At 36.4% G+C, this 12,824-nt stretch overlaps 1 protein-coding gene across 1 annotated transcript in view; it reads right to left on the bottom strand.

The window, feature by feature from the left end:
• The window catches only part of ZYG11B (zyg-11 family member B, cell cycle regulator), a 91,820-nt gene that overhangs the window by 61,133 nt on the left and 17,863 nt on the right, over positions 1-12,824 (bottom strand). Inside the window, exon 2 of the mRNA XM_086716992.1 lies at positions 4,830-4,995. Coding sequence (XP_086573118.1) covers positions 4,830-4,995 — 166 coding nt within the window. The remainder of the gene's footprint in view (positions 1-4,829; positions 4,996-12,824) is intronic.

Below are 12,824 nucleotides of genomic sequence, written 5' to 3'. Positions count from 1 at the left end.
TTTAACAGCAAAAATTTTTAAAAAGAGCATGATATCTAGAAATCAGTCCTGTGTTTAAGTCCTGGTTCCAACATTTACTGGCTTTTTGACACTAGACAAATTATTCCACAAGTCTAAGATTCCCTATCTATAAAATGGGAATAATTATGTCTCCCTCACAAGGACTGCTATGAAGATTAAATAAGACAATATATATAAAAAGCATTTTGCAAACTGAAAGCACTACCCAAATGTCATTACTACATCTGAAGGAAATCTTTCTGGATTATCTTCCCCTTCTTTCAAAAATGAACATATTTAAGAATCGCCTACTTTTTTCCATGACCAATAATTGTACTTGCTACAGTATATTTAAGCTAAATCTTCCTTCACTGTCATACTATCTACTTGGGTTGTTAGTTGGCAGCCTGTCCCCTTTAGATGATCAATTCTTAGTTTGTTATGAACCAAGGGGGGTGCTTGGGCTGCTCACTCAGTTAAGCATCTGACCCTTGATTTAAGCTCAGGTCATGATCTCACAGTTCAATGGGATCAAGCCCCACATCGGGCTCTGCACTGAAAGCCTGCTTGGGATTCTCTATTTCTCTCTGTCCCTCTTTGCTGCTTCCCCATTCTCTCTCAAATGAACAAACATTAAAAAAGAGAGAGAGAGAGAGAGATCTTTCTCAAAAAAAAAAAAAAAAAAAAAGACCCAAGGTAACTAGAACCATGTATATTTAAGAATATGCTCTAGATTATCTACACTGATGTGGGTATTATTTAGGAGTATCTATGGGACAAAGTGACTTAGGATCCTCCTACTCTACCACAGTTCTCAATACTCCCATTCAAGAATATGCTCTAAATGAAGGTTCCTCAAGCGCTTCTTTCAAGAAGTGAAGTACACAAGCCTAAATGCAAGGATTTCGCCCGACAGCATTTTTTATTTCTTTCTGGTTTAGACTATAGACAGCAAAGGTGACCAGCAATGTGAGCTCCAGATAAGTGGGGTACTACTCTGGGAGTATGAGCTCTCAGTCACCTAGAAAGTCTAGTTGACTATTCAAGGATGAAATCCATAATGTTTCAAAAGGTATTATTCTTTTCAATTTAATCTCAAAACAGAAGGTTGAACATGTCAAGGTCTATCAGTTTAGATTAGGTACAGAGGCATTACCATTAGATGACAAAATTCTTATTCTGATTTCTAATTCTTATGCACACATTCCCTTGAAAGTTTTTAGCACCATGACACAGAATAAGCAAAGATTATGGCAAGAGAATCAAAGATCCCCATAAGTAAAACTTGTTAGCATCTGGCTTATTTAAAAAAAATTTTTTTTTAACATTTATTTATTTTTGAGAGATAGAGTCAAATACAGCGTGAGCAGGGGAGGGGCAGACAGAGAGGGAGACACAGAATCTGAAGCAGGCTCCAGGCTCTGAGCTGTCAGCACAGCGCCCAACACGGGGCTTGAACCGTGAACCGAGATCACGACCTGAGCCGAAGTCATACGCTTAACCAACCGAACCATCCAGGTACCCCAGTATCTGGCTTATTTTAATAAAACCTGCTACCAGTATCATTACTCCTTTGAATTGGGTAAATAAGAAATAATTTTTGATGTAAAGAAGCTAAGTATTTTCTAAAATCATTATGCTATTAAAAAATGATATTATAAATTCTAAGAGTATTCACAGGACTTCTTCCATTTTATTATGAAAATCTTCAAATACACAGAAAAACTGATATAACAATTTTATAAACTGTGACAAGAATTGGCAGTATGTTCTTTTGCATATTATCAGTAGTATCCATTTGTTTTTCAATTTTTCATATTTTAATTATCTCTTAATCTACATTTGACAAATACATAAGTTGAATTTCAAACTTGTCATGTAACATATAATACAGCCTAGAAGTACTATAAGGTTTTTTTCCCGCAGATTTCTACTTTTTATTATTTTTTTAAGTTTCTTTTTCCAAAGGGCTTGAATATTTTAATGGATAATTTTTTAATTTAATTTTTAAAAATTTACATCCAAATTAGGTAGCATATAGTGCAACAATGATTTCAGGAGTAGATTCCTTACTGCCCCTTACCCATTTAGCCCATCCCCCCTCCCACAACCCCTCCAGTAACCCTCAGTTTGTTCTCCATATTTATGAGTCTCTTCTGTTTTGTCCCCCTCCCTGTATTTATATTATTTTTGTGTCCCTTCCCTTATGTTCATCTGTTTTGTCTCTTAAAGTCCTCATATGAGTAAAGTCATATGATTTTTGTCTTTCTCTAATTTCACTTCGCATAATACCCTCCAGTTCCATCCACGTAGTTGCAAATGGCAAGATTTCACTCTTTTTGATTGCCAAGTAATACTCCATTGTATATATATATACCACATCTTCTTTATCTACTCATCCATCGATGGACATTTGGGCTCTTTCCATACCTTGGCTATTGTTGATAGTGCTGCTATGAACATTGGGGTACATGTGTCCTTTCAAAACAGCACACCTTTATCCGTTGGATAAAATATCTAGTAGTGCAATTGCTGGGTCATAGGGTAGATCTATTTTTAGTTTTTTGAGGAATCTCCATACTGTTTTCCAGAGTGGCTGCACCAGCTTGCATTCCCACAGCTTTCTACTTTTTAAATTTTTATCTTTACTACTGAAGTATAGTTGGCATACAATGTTATATTAGTTTCAGGTGAATAGTATCCACCCTTGATTGTCTGCAAGTGGGTATAATTTTTGCAAAGAGATTAAGTAATTCAGAACATTTTTTGGTGAATAAGGCAGGTAATCACATTGGGGTAACACAATGGGAGGGCAGGTTATTTCTCTGACTCTCAGTTTCCTCATCTGATAGCAGCTTGCAAAGGAGAGGTAGAAAACACACTGATGAAGCATATAGCCTCTCTAAGACACTACTTTGGAGTATAACTACTTAGTTACACTTAAAAATTACTTCCATAATTTTACCCATATAAAGCATTTGCTACAGTGCCTGGTATGTGATAATAAGTATTCAATAACTGTTAGCTGCTATTCTTAGCTATCAATGGTTATATTTCAAAAATAATGTGGCAAAGTTAAAACTTTAGTTAACATTCTTTTTTTTTTAATGTTCATTTTTTATTTTTGAGAGAAAGAGGGAGAGAGCATTTGCGTGTGGGGAAGGGTTCAGAGAGAGAGGGGGACAGAGGATCCAAAGAGGGCTCTGCGCTGATAGCAGTGAGCCCAATGCCGGGCTTGAACTCACAAACCGTGAGATCATGACCTAAGCTGAATTTGGACACTTAACCGACTGAGCCACACAGGCGCCCCAACATTTATGCTTTTGATTTACAAGATTAGTTATATGTATATATATGTGAATTGAGTATGTTAAGCATAATCATTAAACTAAGACTAAGAAAGAAATGTTGGCACTGTCATAATCTCTTAAATTCTTGCGTAGCTCTGTAAGGGATCTTTAACTTTACCATATGTAGTACCTTTGAAATTTACCCTAGTTCCTTTTGGCAGGCTGGAAGAATTCAAACAGACTACAGACTTGAGCAACTAGTGCAAAAAGGAGTGCAGACGTCTTCTTTCCAAAATTATTCCAAAATGCCTCAATTACAGCCTTATTTCTCCTACCCTTCCTTGGAATGCATTATCTAGATTCAAACTTTATGTATGTATAAACTATGTATATAAATATATATATATTTAAGGCCACAGCAAAAATGTATAGCATTATCTGGCATCTAGGAGCAGGGATATCTCTAAGGGGGATGTAGAAAGATTGTGTGGCGGTGAAAACAGCACAGATTTGGAATCAGACAGACTTACATTTAAACCAGGACTGATGCATTGTGACCTTTAACAAGTTACTTCTCTGAACCTAGGTTTCTTTATCTGCTTATATATAAATGGGATAGTAATGGTTATTTTAGAGGGTTTTTGACAAAAATCAAGGAAAACATAAAATGTCTGGCATGTAACAGGCAATACATAAATGATAGTTGTTATTATCGCCACACTTTCATTCTATTTTATACTTGTGGATAAATTTTATTTTCTACTTGTAAGAGTTTATAAACCAGAAATATATAAAGACATTATCCCTTTGAACTTAAGCAGAAATAACAAAAATCCTCAATATACGTAAACAGAATTTCAGAGAGAAGACTTTCCCAATTTATGTTCAGAATTTGTTTTTGAAAACAGAAGTACTAAATTAAGCGACACTTTCCCAATTCAAAGGTCAACAGCAGAAGTTAGTTTCTCCCTAATAGTATTTATTCTCCCACTGCCAAATGAAGATGTAAGGTAGGGGTGCCTGAGTGGCTCAGTCGGTTGAGTGTCTGACTCTTGATTTCAGCTCAGGTAGTGATCCCAGGGTTGTGGGATCGAGCCCTGTGTGGGGCTCTGCACTGGTCATGGAGCCTGCTTGGGATTCTCTCTCTCCTGCTGCTCCTCTCCTGTTCATCGTGTGTGTGTGTGTGTGTGTGTGTGTGTGTGTGTGTTCTCTCTCTCTCAAAAGAAAAAAGGAAAAATGTAAGGTATTTTATACCAGCAAATTTCTAAATGGATATTTTGAAAGTTTAGATAAATTATTTTTGCCATGAGAAAAGCAAAGAAGAAAGATAAAAAGCAATTTTCCCATATTAGAAAAGAAAAACGCTTATTCCAAATTACACAGTAAGTGGCAGGATAGGCAAAAATAAATGAATTCCTCTTCCTGGAATCAGGCTCATCTGGCCTTTTCTAAGAAAATAATTAAATGGCCACAGCAGCATTTCAAAATCCAATTCCAATTAACAGCGCATAATTCTGGTTTCCTCTGTCTAGTTTTTACCATGAAAGGCCATGGTCTGAAGCAGTCGATCAGCCACCTCCTGTGGGAATACTCCAGGTTCCTGCAGACACAATGTTCCATCTTGTCTTGCTGAACAGAACTTCTCAAGGTGAGTAGTCAGGAAATTTAAGCAGATATCAAGTAAGGAATACGGAGATGCCTCCTCCTTGGAGCCCAGAAAAAACATAAAAGGAATACAAAAGCCAACAAGTTAGTTTCTAGGAAAGTAGAGAACAAAACATTCATTTACTCGTTCAACAAGTATTTTTACTCAGTCCACCATATGTTAGATATTGTGTTAGGCAGTGGGAATATAACAGGTGGCCCATGTTTTCAAGAAGCAGAAGAGAAACATTTAAACAAGTATTTACATAAAGTGCATTAAATACCATATTAGAGGACACATTGGGTAGTATGTAAGCACAAGCAGGGTGCCCTAATCAGTCAAGGATGGTCAGGGAAGACCTCAGAGGTATAGCAGATTAATCTTCCTAAATTACTATTCATGACCCTCCCCTGCTCAAACCTTGAATGGACTTCCATGTGTCTGAAGAAGACAAAATTCTTAGATTATTAGACTGATGACTCAGTTCTTCCAAAATCTAGCCCCATTTATTTTCCAACTTGATCTCCCACAAAATCCCCATCCCAATCTGATAATTTAAACAAGATGAATTTCTGTGGGTAAAAGAATTTGCTTTAGGTGTTAGCATCCTCAAAATAGAAAAGGTTAACCCAGTTATTCCAGTCTGAGGAATAAAGAATTAATCAAATAAGCACAAAGCTGTGAGTGTAAGGGTTTTAATTATAGAAATAAACACTCTAAATATCCCCAATAATATAATTAAAATACAATTATAGGAGCTATTATTCATTACATGCTTTCTATGTGACTGTGCTGAGTATCTTATATGAATTATCCATTATTTCATTTATTCTTTCACCCCTATTCTAAAAAGTAGTCAAGCATTATCTTCATTTTTAAAGTTTTAATTGAAAACTAGCGCAGAAAAGTAACATCTTTCTCATCATTCTGCACACGCTGATAAGGTATATCTTCAAATTAAAAACTGACTCAGGAGCACAAATCTTAAACGCATTATACCATACATGTGACATTTTAATGGCAGCCATTAAAAAGTACAGTTCAAAGATGTATTAATGACATACAGAAGTACTCATAATTAATGACATACAGAAGATATAAAAATAGTTTATAGAACTTCCTCAACCTGATAAAGATTATGAGAAACCCAGTCAGTATCATACTTAATGTTTAAAGTCTGAATATTTCCCCACTAAACTCAGGAATAAGACAAAGATACCTGCCTTCACCACTTCTATTCAATATTGTACTGAAGGTCCTAGAATTAAGCAAGAGAAAGAAATAAAAAGCATACAGATTGGAAAGAAAAAGTAAAACCATCACTATTTGCAGGTGACATAATCCTGTATAAAGAAAATCCTAAGGAGGGCACCTGGGTGACTCAGTTGAGTGTCCAACTCTTGATTTCGGTGCAGGTCATGGTCTCACAGCTTGTGGGATCAAGGCACGGGTGGGGCTCCGTGCTGACAGTGGGGAGCCTGCTTGGGATTCTCTCTCTCCCTCTCTCTCTGGCTCTCCCCAGCTGGCATGTTCTCCCTCTCTCAAAATAATTAAATAAACATAAAAAAAAAAAATAGGGGCGCCTGGGCAGCTCAGTCAGTTAAGTGTCCAACTTCGGCTCAGGTCATGATCTTGTGGTTCGTGAGTTCAAGCCCCGCGTCGGGCTCTGTGCTGACAGCTCAGATCCTGGAGCCTGCTTTGGATTCTGTGGCTCCCTCTCTCTCTGCCCCTCCCCTGCTTTGTCTCTTAAAAAATAAATAAATGTTAAAAAAAAATAAAAATAAAAAAAGAGAGAGTCCTAAGGAATTAACAACAAAAACTATCAGAACTTAAAAAAAAAAAACAAAAAACAAGTTCAGCAAGGTTGTAGGCTATAAGACCTCTTTTATTTACAATACATAATATCAATTATATCTATACGCTTATAATAAATAATTTGAAATGAAATTAAGAAAACAATTCCAGGCGTGCCTGGGTGGCTCAGTCAGTTAAGCATCCGACTTCAGCTCAGATCATGATCTCACAGTTCATGGGTTCAAGCCCCATATCGGGCTCTATGCTGACAGCTCAAGCCTGGAGCCTTCTTCAGAGTCTCTGTCTCCCTTTCTCTCCGCCTCTCCCCCAATTGTGCTAATTCTCCCTCTCAAAAATAAATAAAACATGAAAAAAATAAAAAGAAAATTCCATTTACAATAGCATCAAAAACAATAAAATAGGAACAAATTTAAGAAAAGTGTTAAAATAAAACATTAAAGACCTAAATGGAAAGACATCCACATTTATAGATCAGAAAACTTAATATTATTAATTGATCTACAGATTCAATACAATCTCCATCAAAATCCAGCTTACTTTTTGCAGAAATTAACAAGCTGATCTTAAAATCCATATGTAAATACAAGGGATCTAGCCAGACTATGGAAAGACTATGTCCACTGACTGATGAATGGATAAAGAAGATGTGGTATATACACACAATTCAATATTACTCAGTGATCAAAAAGAATGAAATCTTACCATTTGCAATGATGTGGATTGAGGTGGAGTGTATTATGTTAATGAAATAAGTCAGTTGGAGAAAAACAAATACCATATGATTACACTCATCTGTGGAATTTAAGAAACAAAACAGATGAACATATGGGAAGGAGAAAAAAAGAGAGGGGACTCTTAATGATAGAGAACAAACAGGGTTGATGGGGGAGGGGGGCGTGGATGGGGGAATGGGCTAGATGAGTGATGGGTATCAAGGAGGGCACTTGTTATGATGAGCCCTGGGTATTGTATGTAAGTGATGAACTACTGAATTCTACTCTTGAAACCAATATTGCACTGTACATTAACTAAATAGCATTCAAATAAAAATTTGAAGGAAAAAGAAAAGAAATACAAGGGACCTAGAATAACTGAAATAATCTTGGAAAAGAACAACAAAGTTGGAGGACCCACACTTGCCGATTTTGAAACTTACCACAAAGCTACAGTAATTGAGATAGTGTAGTAATTCAGATAGAACAGATATATAGATCAATTAAATAGAACTGAGAATCCAGAAATAAACTCTTATATTTATGGTCAATGTTTTTTTTTAATTTTTTTTTTTTAATGTTTATTTTTGAGAGACAGAGCATGAGCAGGGAAGGGGCAGAGAGAGAGGGAGACACAGAATCTGAAACAGGGTCTAGGTTCTGAGCTGTAAGCACAGAGCCCGACACAGGGCTCGAACTCACAAACTGCGAGATCCTGACCCAAGCCGAAGTCGGATACTCAACCGACTGAGCTGCCTAGGTGCCCCAATGGTAAATATTTTTTTATGGTCAATATTTTTGACAAGCATGCCTAGACAATTAAATGGGCAAAAGAACAGGCTTATAAACAAATGATGCTGGGACAAATGGACATCTACATACAAAAGGACAAAGATGGGAGTCCAACTTCACATCATATACAAAAATTAACTTAAGATGGATCAAAGACCTAAATGTAATAGCTAATTAACATCTTGGATGAAAACACTGGTATAAATCTTCCTGATTTTGGATTAATAAATGGTTTCTCAGATCAACACCAAAAGAACAAACAACCAAAGAAAAAACAGACACTTTTAATCTCATCAAAATAAGAAACTTTTGTGTTTCAAAGGTCATCATCAGGAAAATGAAAAGAAAGCCCACAAAATGGGAGAAATGAGTTGCAAATCATATATCTAATAAGAGATTTGTATCTAGAATATATAAATAACCCTTACAACTCAATAATAAAAAAACTCAATTAAAAACAGGCAAAGGTCTGAATAGATGTTTCTCCAAATAAGTATAAATGACCAATAATCATATGAAAAATGTTCAACATTATTAGCAATCAGGGAAATGCAAATCAAAATCATAATGAAATAAATACCTTACATCCAAGAGGGTGGCTATAATCAGGAAGTCAAATAATGAGTGTTGGTGAAGATATAGAAAAACTGGAACTCTCATACATCGCTAGTGGGAATATAAAGTGATGTGGACACTTTGAGGAAAAAAAGTATACCATTTTACCATATAACTTAGTAATTCCAGCCCTGCGTATCTACCTAAGGGAAATGAAAAACTTGTATGTGAATATTTATAGAAAACTTATCAGAATAACTAAAAAGTAGGAACAACCCAAATGTCCATCAACTGATGAACAGATAAACAAAATATAGCATATCTACAGAATGGAATACTATTTAGCAAAAAAAAAAAAAAAAAAAAAAAATCCTGATACATTACACAACATGGATGGACCTTGAAAATAGTACACTAAGTGGGGCACCTGGCTGGATCAGTTGGAGGAGCATGTGACTCTTCATCTCAGGGTTGTGAGTTCGAGCCCTACATTGGGTGTAGAGATTACTTACAACAAACAAATAAATGAACTTAAAAAAAATAGTATGCTAAGTGAAAAAAGCCAGTCACAAAAGAACATATACCGTATAATTCTATTTATATAAAATGTCCAGAATAGGCAAATCTATACAGACAGAAAGTAGATAACTGGATGCTAGGGATGAGTGGAGGAAGAGTTGAAGGAAAATGGGAAGTGAATGCTCATGGCTATAGGGCTTTTTTTGTGGGGCAGTGATGAAAATGTTCTAAATTCATTGTGGTTATAGCTGCACAACTCTACAAATATATTAAAAACCACTGAATTGGGATACACTTTAAATGGGTGAACTGCATAATATGTGAATTATACCTCAATAAAACTGTCGTAAAAAATAGTTTATAGGGGCACCTGGCTGGCTCAGTTGGTAGAGCATGCAACTTTTGATCTCAGGGTCGTGAGTTCAAGCCCCACATTGGACATGGAGCCTACTTTTAAAAAAAAGTTTATGAAACTGTAAATAAATACAAGACTAGAAAAAAAAATACATCAAAATGTCAATGGTAGTTAATTTTGGGGATGTTACCAGTTTTCTTCTCTGAAAAAAAAATCAGACTTTCTATTCAGCACAGATTTCTATAATCAAAAATTGTTATTAAAATATTTACATGTTACAGTTTACAGAGTGCTTTCACATTCACATATTTGATTTAGTACTGAGTAAGGTGAGTAACAAATATATTATTTTATACATGAGGAAACAGACTTCATAAAAGCCATAAATGGCTGGCCCAGTGTGACATTGACTATTGGCTGCCAACCCTAATATCTGTCCTCTGTTTCTATGTTAATAAAACCTTTTATTTTTACCTGACCACACAACCACTTGTAGCAAAGACCACACATCCCAGGTTCCTCTGCAGCTAGATGTAGTAAGGACACATTAGAACAATTTCAAAGGAAATAATTCATCAAATTCAACTGCTGCCACCTAGAACTTTACCTATCTTATTTCCCAAGTTTTAACTATGAATTCTTCCTGCTTTTTCTATTCTTCATTGTACCATTTTCCTAAATGTTTAAAATTCATCCCCCAGATGAAACAAGCTATATTTCCACCTCATTTGGTAAACTTCAAAATTATTTATTTTGCAGAAGAGAAAATAAATGAAAGTTGTGTGTCAGAGGGAAGATATCAAACTTTATGAGTGCATGCTTTTTACAAGACATTTAGCAGAATAAACTCAGGAAGTAATATATGAAGGTTTATAATATTAAATAATCATTCTTTAAGAAGTGGTAAAATATACTCAACAAGGAGGTTTGGACCCCATAAATTTTTCCTTTTCAAGGAAATTCCACTTTATCTTGTTAATTGGTAAGCCAAAGAATTTTCCAGATAGTTGCTCTCCTGTTGGGAACTGTATCTGCCTAATATTAATAACCTGGGCTTTGGAGCTAGAGTGCACATCCTAACTTCTTACTTGCTAACTGTGTGACATCATACACATTACCCAAACTTTTGTTCTTCAGTTTTCTCACTTATAATAGGGATAATCATAATGCCTATCTCATGAAGTTGTTGTGAGGATTAAATGAGATAAAGCAGGAACCAGAGAACATAGGATAATGGCAGTGTGTCTGGAAACACAGAGCTTGTAAGGGACAGAGCCAGAATTGAAACCCAGGAAATGTGGCTCCAGAGCCTACAACTTTATCCAATGGCAATATATTACCTTTTCAACTTTATATACCAATGTTGAATACAGTATCTCACCTATACTCAAAAGTAGGCCTGTGATATGAACAAGGATAATCACCCCCATTTAAGAACAGAGAGGTTATGTATCAAGCAGTGAAAGAACTAGAACTATACTTAGGTTATCTAAGCCAATATCTAAACTCCCATGATTCCCCAAATCCTAGTAATTTAAGCTAATACAGAAGTATTGAGAGACCAGTGCTTTCTACTTTATTTTTTTTAAGTTTATTTATTTATTTTGAGAGAGAGAGAGACAGAGAGAGAGAGAGAGAGAGAGAGAGAGAGAAAGCAGGGGAGGGACAGAGAGAGAGGGAGAGAGAGAAAGAATCCCAAGCAGGTTCTGCCTGATCCGGGGCTCGAGCTCACAAACCATGAGATCGTGGCCTAAGCCAAAATCAAGAGTCAGACACTTAACCAACTGAACCACCCAGACGCCCCCTACTTTATTTTGAAACAAATAACAGTAGCACAGAAGACTAAAAAAGAAAGGATAAAGGAGAAGCTAGAATTCAGTGCCTAAAAAATGAATCTCTTGGAAATTCCTGCTCAGAGATTTTCCCCTTTACCAACTAGGTACACCCCCGGCAGAGTAAGAACAAAACTCCTACCAAAAATAGCAGAAGAGAGAGGAGGTCAAATCTGACTTCATTTGAATGTTGTTGTTTTTTTAAATTTATTTATTTGGGGGGGGGGAGGGGAATAGAGACAGAATCCAAAGCAGCCTCCTCACGGAGCGTGACTCAAGGCTCAAACCTACTCATGATCTGAGCTGAAACCAAGAGTCAGATGCTTACCTAACTGAGCCACCCAGGTGCCCCTGACTTCATCTGGATCATAAAACAATCCACACAGTTCAAAGACTAAACAATTTCTAGAAAGAATAGGAGAGTTTTTTTTTTTTTTTGAGAGACGAGAAAGAATCTTCTTTGTGTGTGTGTGTGTGTGTGTGTGTATTTTGAGAGCGAGTAAGTGTGTGTGGAGGAGAGGTGTAGGGGTGTTAGGTGGGGATTGAGAGAGAGAAAATCTTAAACTGACTCCTAACCCAGCTCCAAGCCGACAATGTGGGGGCTTGATCTCAAAAACTGTGAGATCATGACCTGAGCTGAAATCAAGAGTCTGAGGTTTAATTGCTTAACCGACTGCGCCACCCAGGTACTCCAGGAAAGTTTTAATTAATTGAAATGCAATCTATTCAATCCAGCCCTACCCAATTCTTTAATGCACAGCTCTTATCCTATTACTCTACTTCTAAAAAAAAGTTTCGAAGGTGCCATATTATCTATAACCACAGTTCTCATGCTGGGAACACATACAAGGGGTTCCCAGCAGAGGTGTGCCAGGGAACTAAAGCTAGAGAATAAACTTGGCACATCACAGAACATTAAACATATCCAAAGATTATTTGAGGGGATGAAGAGTATGGGACGATGGCAGAAAGGGAATTATGTAACCAATACATGACTTCAAATATTTTTGTACTGAAACAAATACATGATGTAGAGGGCAAACACTGCATGAATTTTAAGACAAAACAGAAGTTATCAAGAAATTAATGTTTGTAACACCAGTTTCTAAAAATTCCCTTTCCTATCCCACAGCAAATTTAGTTTCTTCTGCTGTTAGAAGTTGGAAAAACAGGGGTGCCCAGGTGGCCTCGACAGTTAAGCATCTGACTCTTGATTTTGACTCAGGTCATGATTTCACAGTTCGTGAGTTAGAGCTCCACATAGGGCCTGAGCTGACAGTGTGGAGCCTGCCTGGGATTCTCTCTCTC

The sequence above is a fragment of the Puma concolor genome, chromosome C1, assembly GCF_028749965.1.
Source record: "Puma concolor isolate L17-30 chromosome C1, mPumCon1.1.hap2, whole genome shotgun sequence".
NCBI lineage: Eukaryota > Metazoa > Chordata > Mammalia > Carnivora > Felidae > Puma > Puma concolor.
This window is presented reverse-complemented; position numbering and strand designations above follow the sequence as displayed.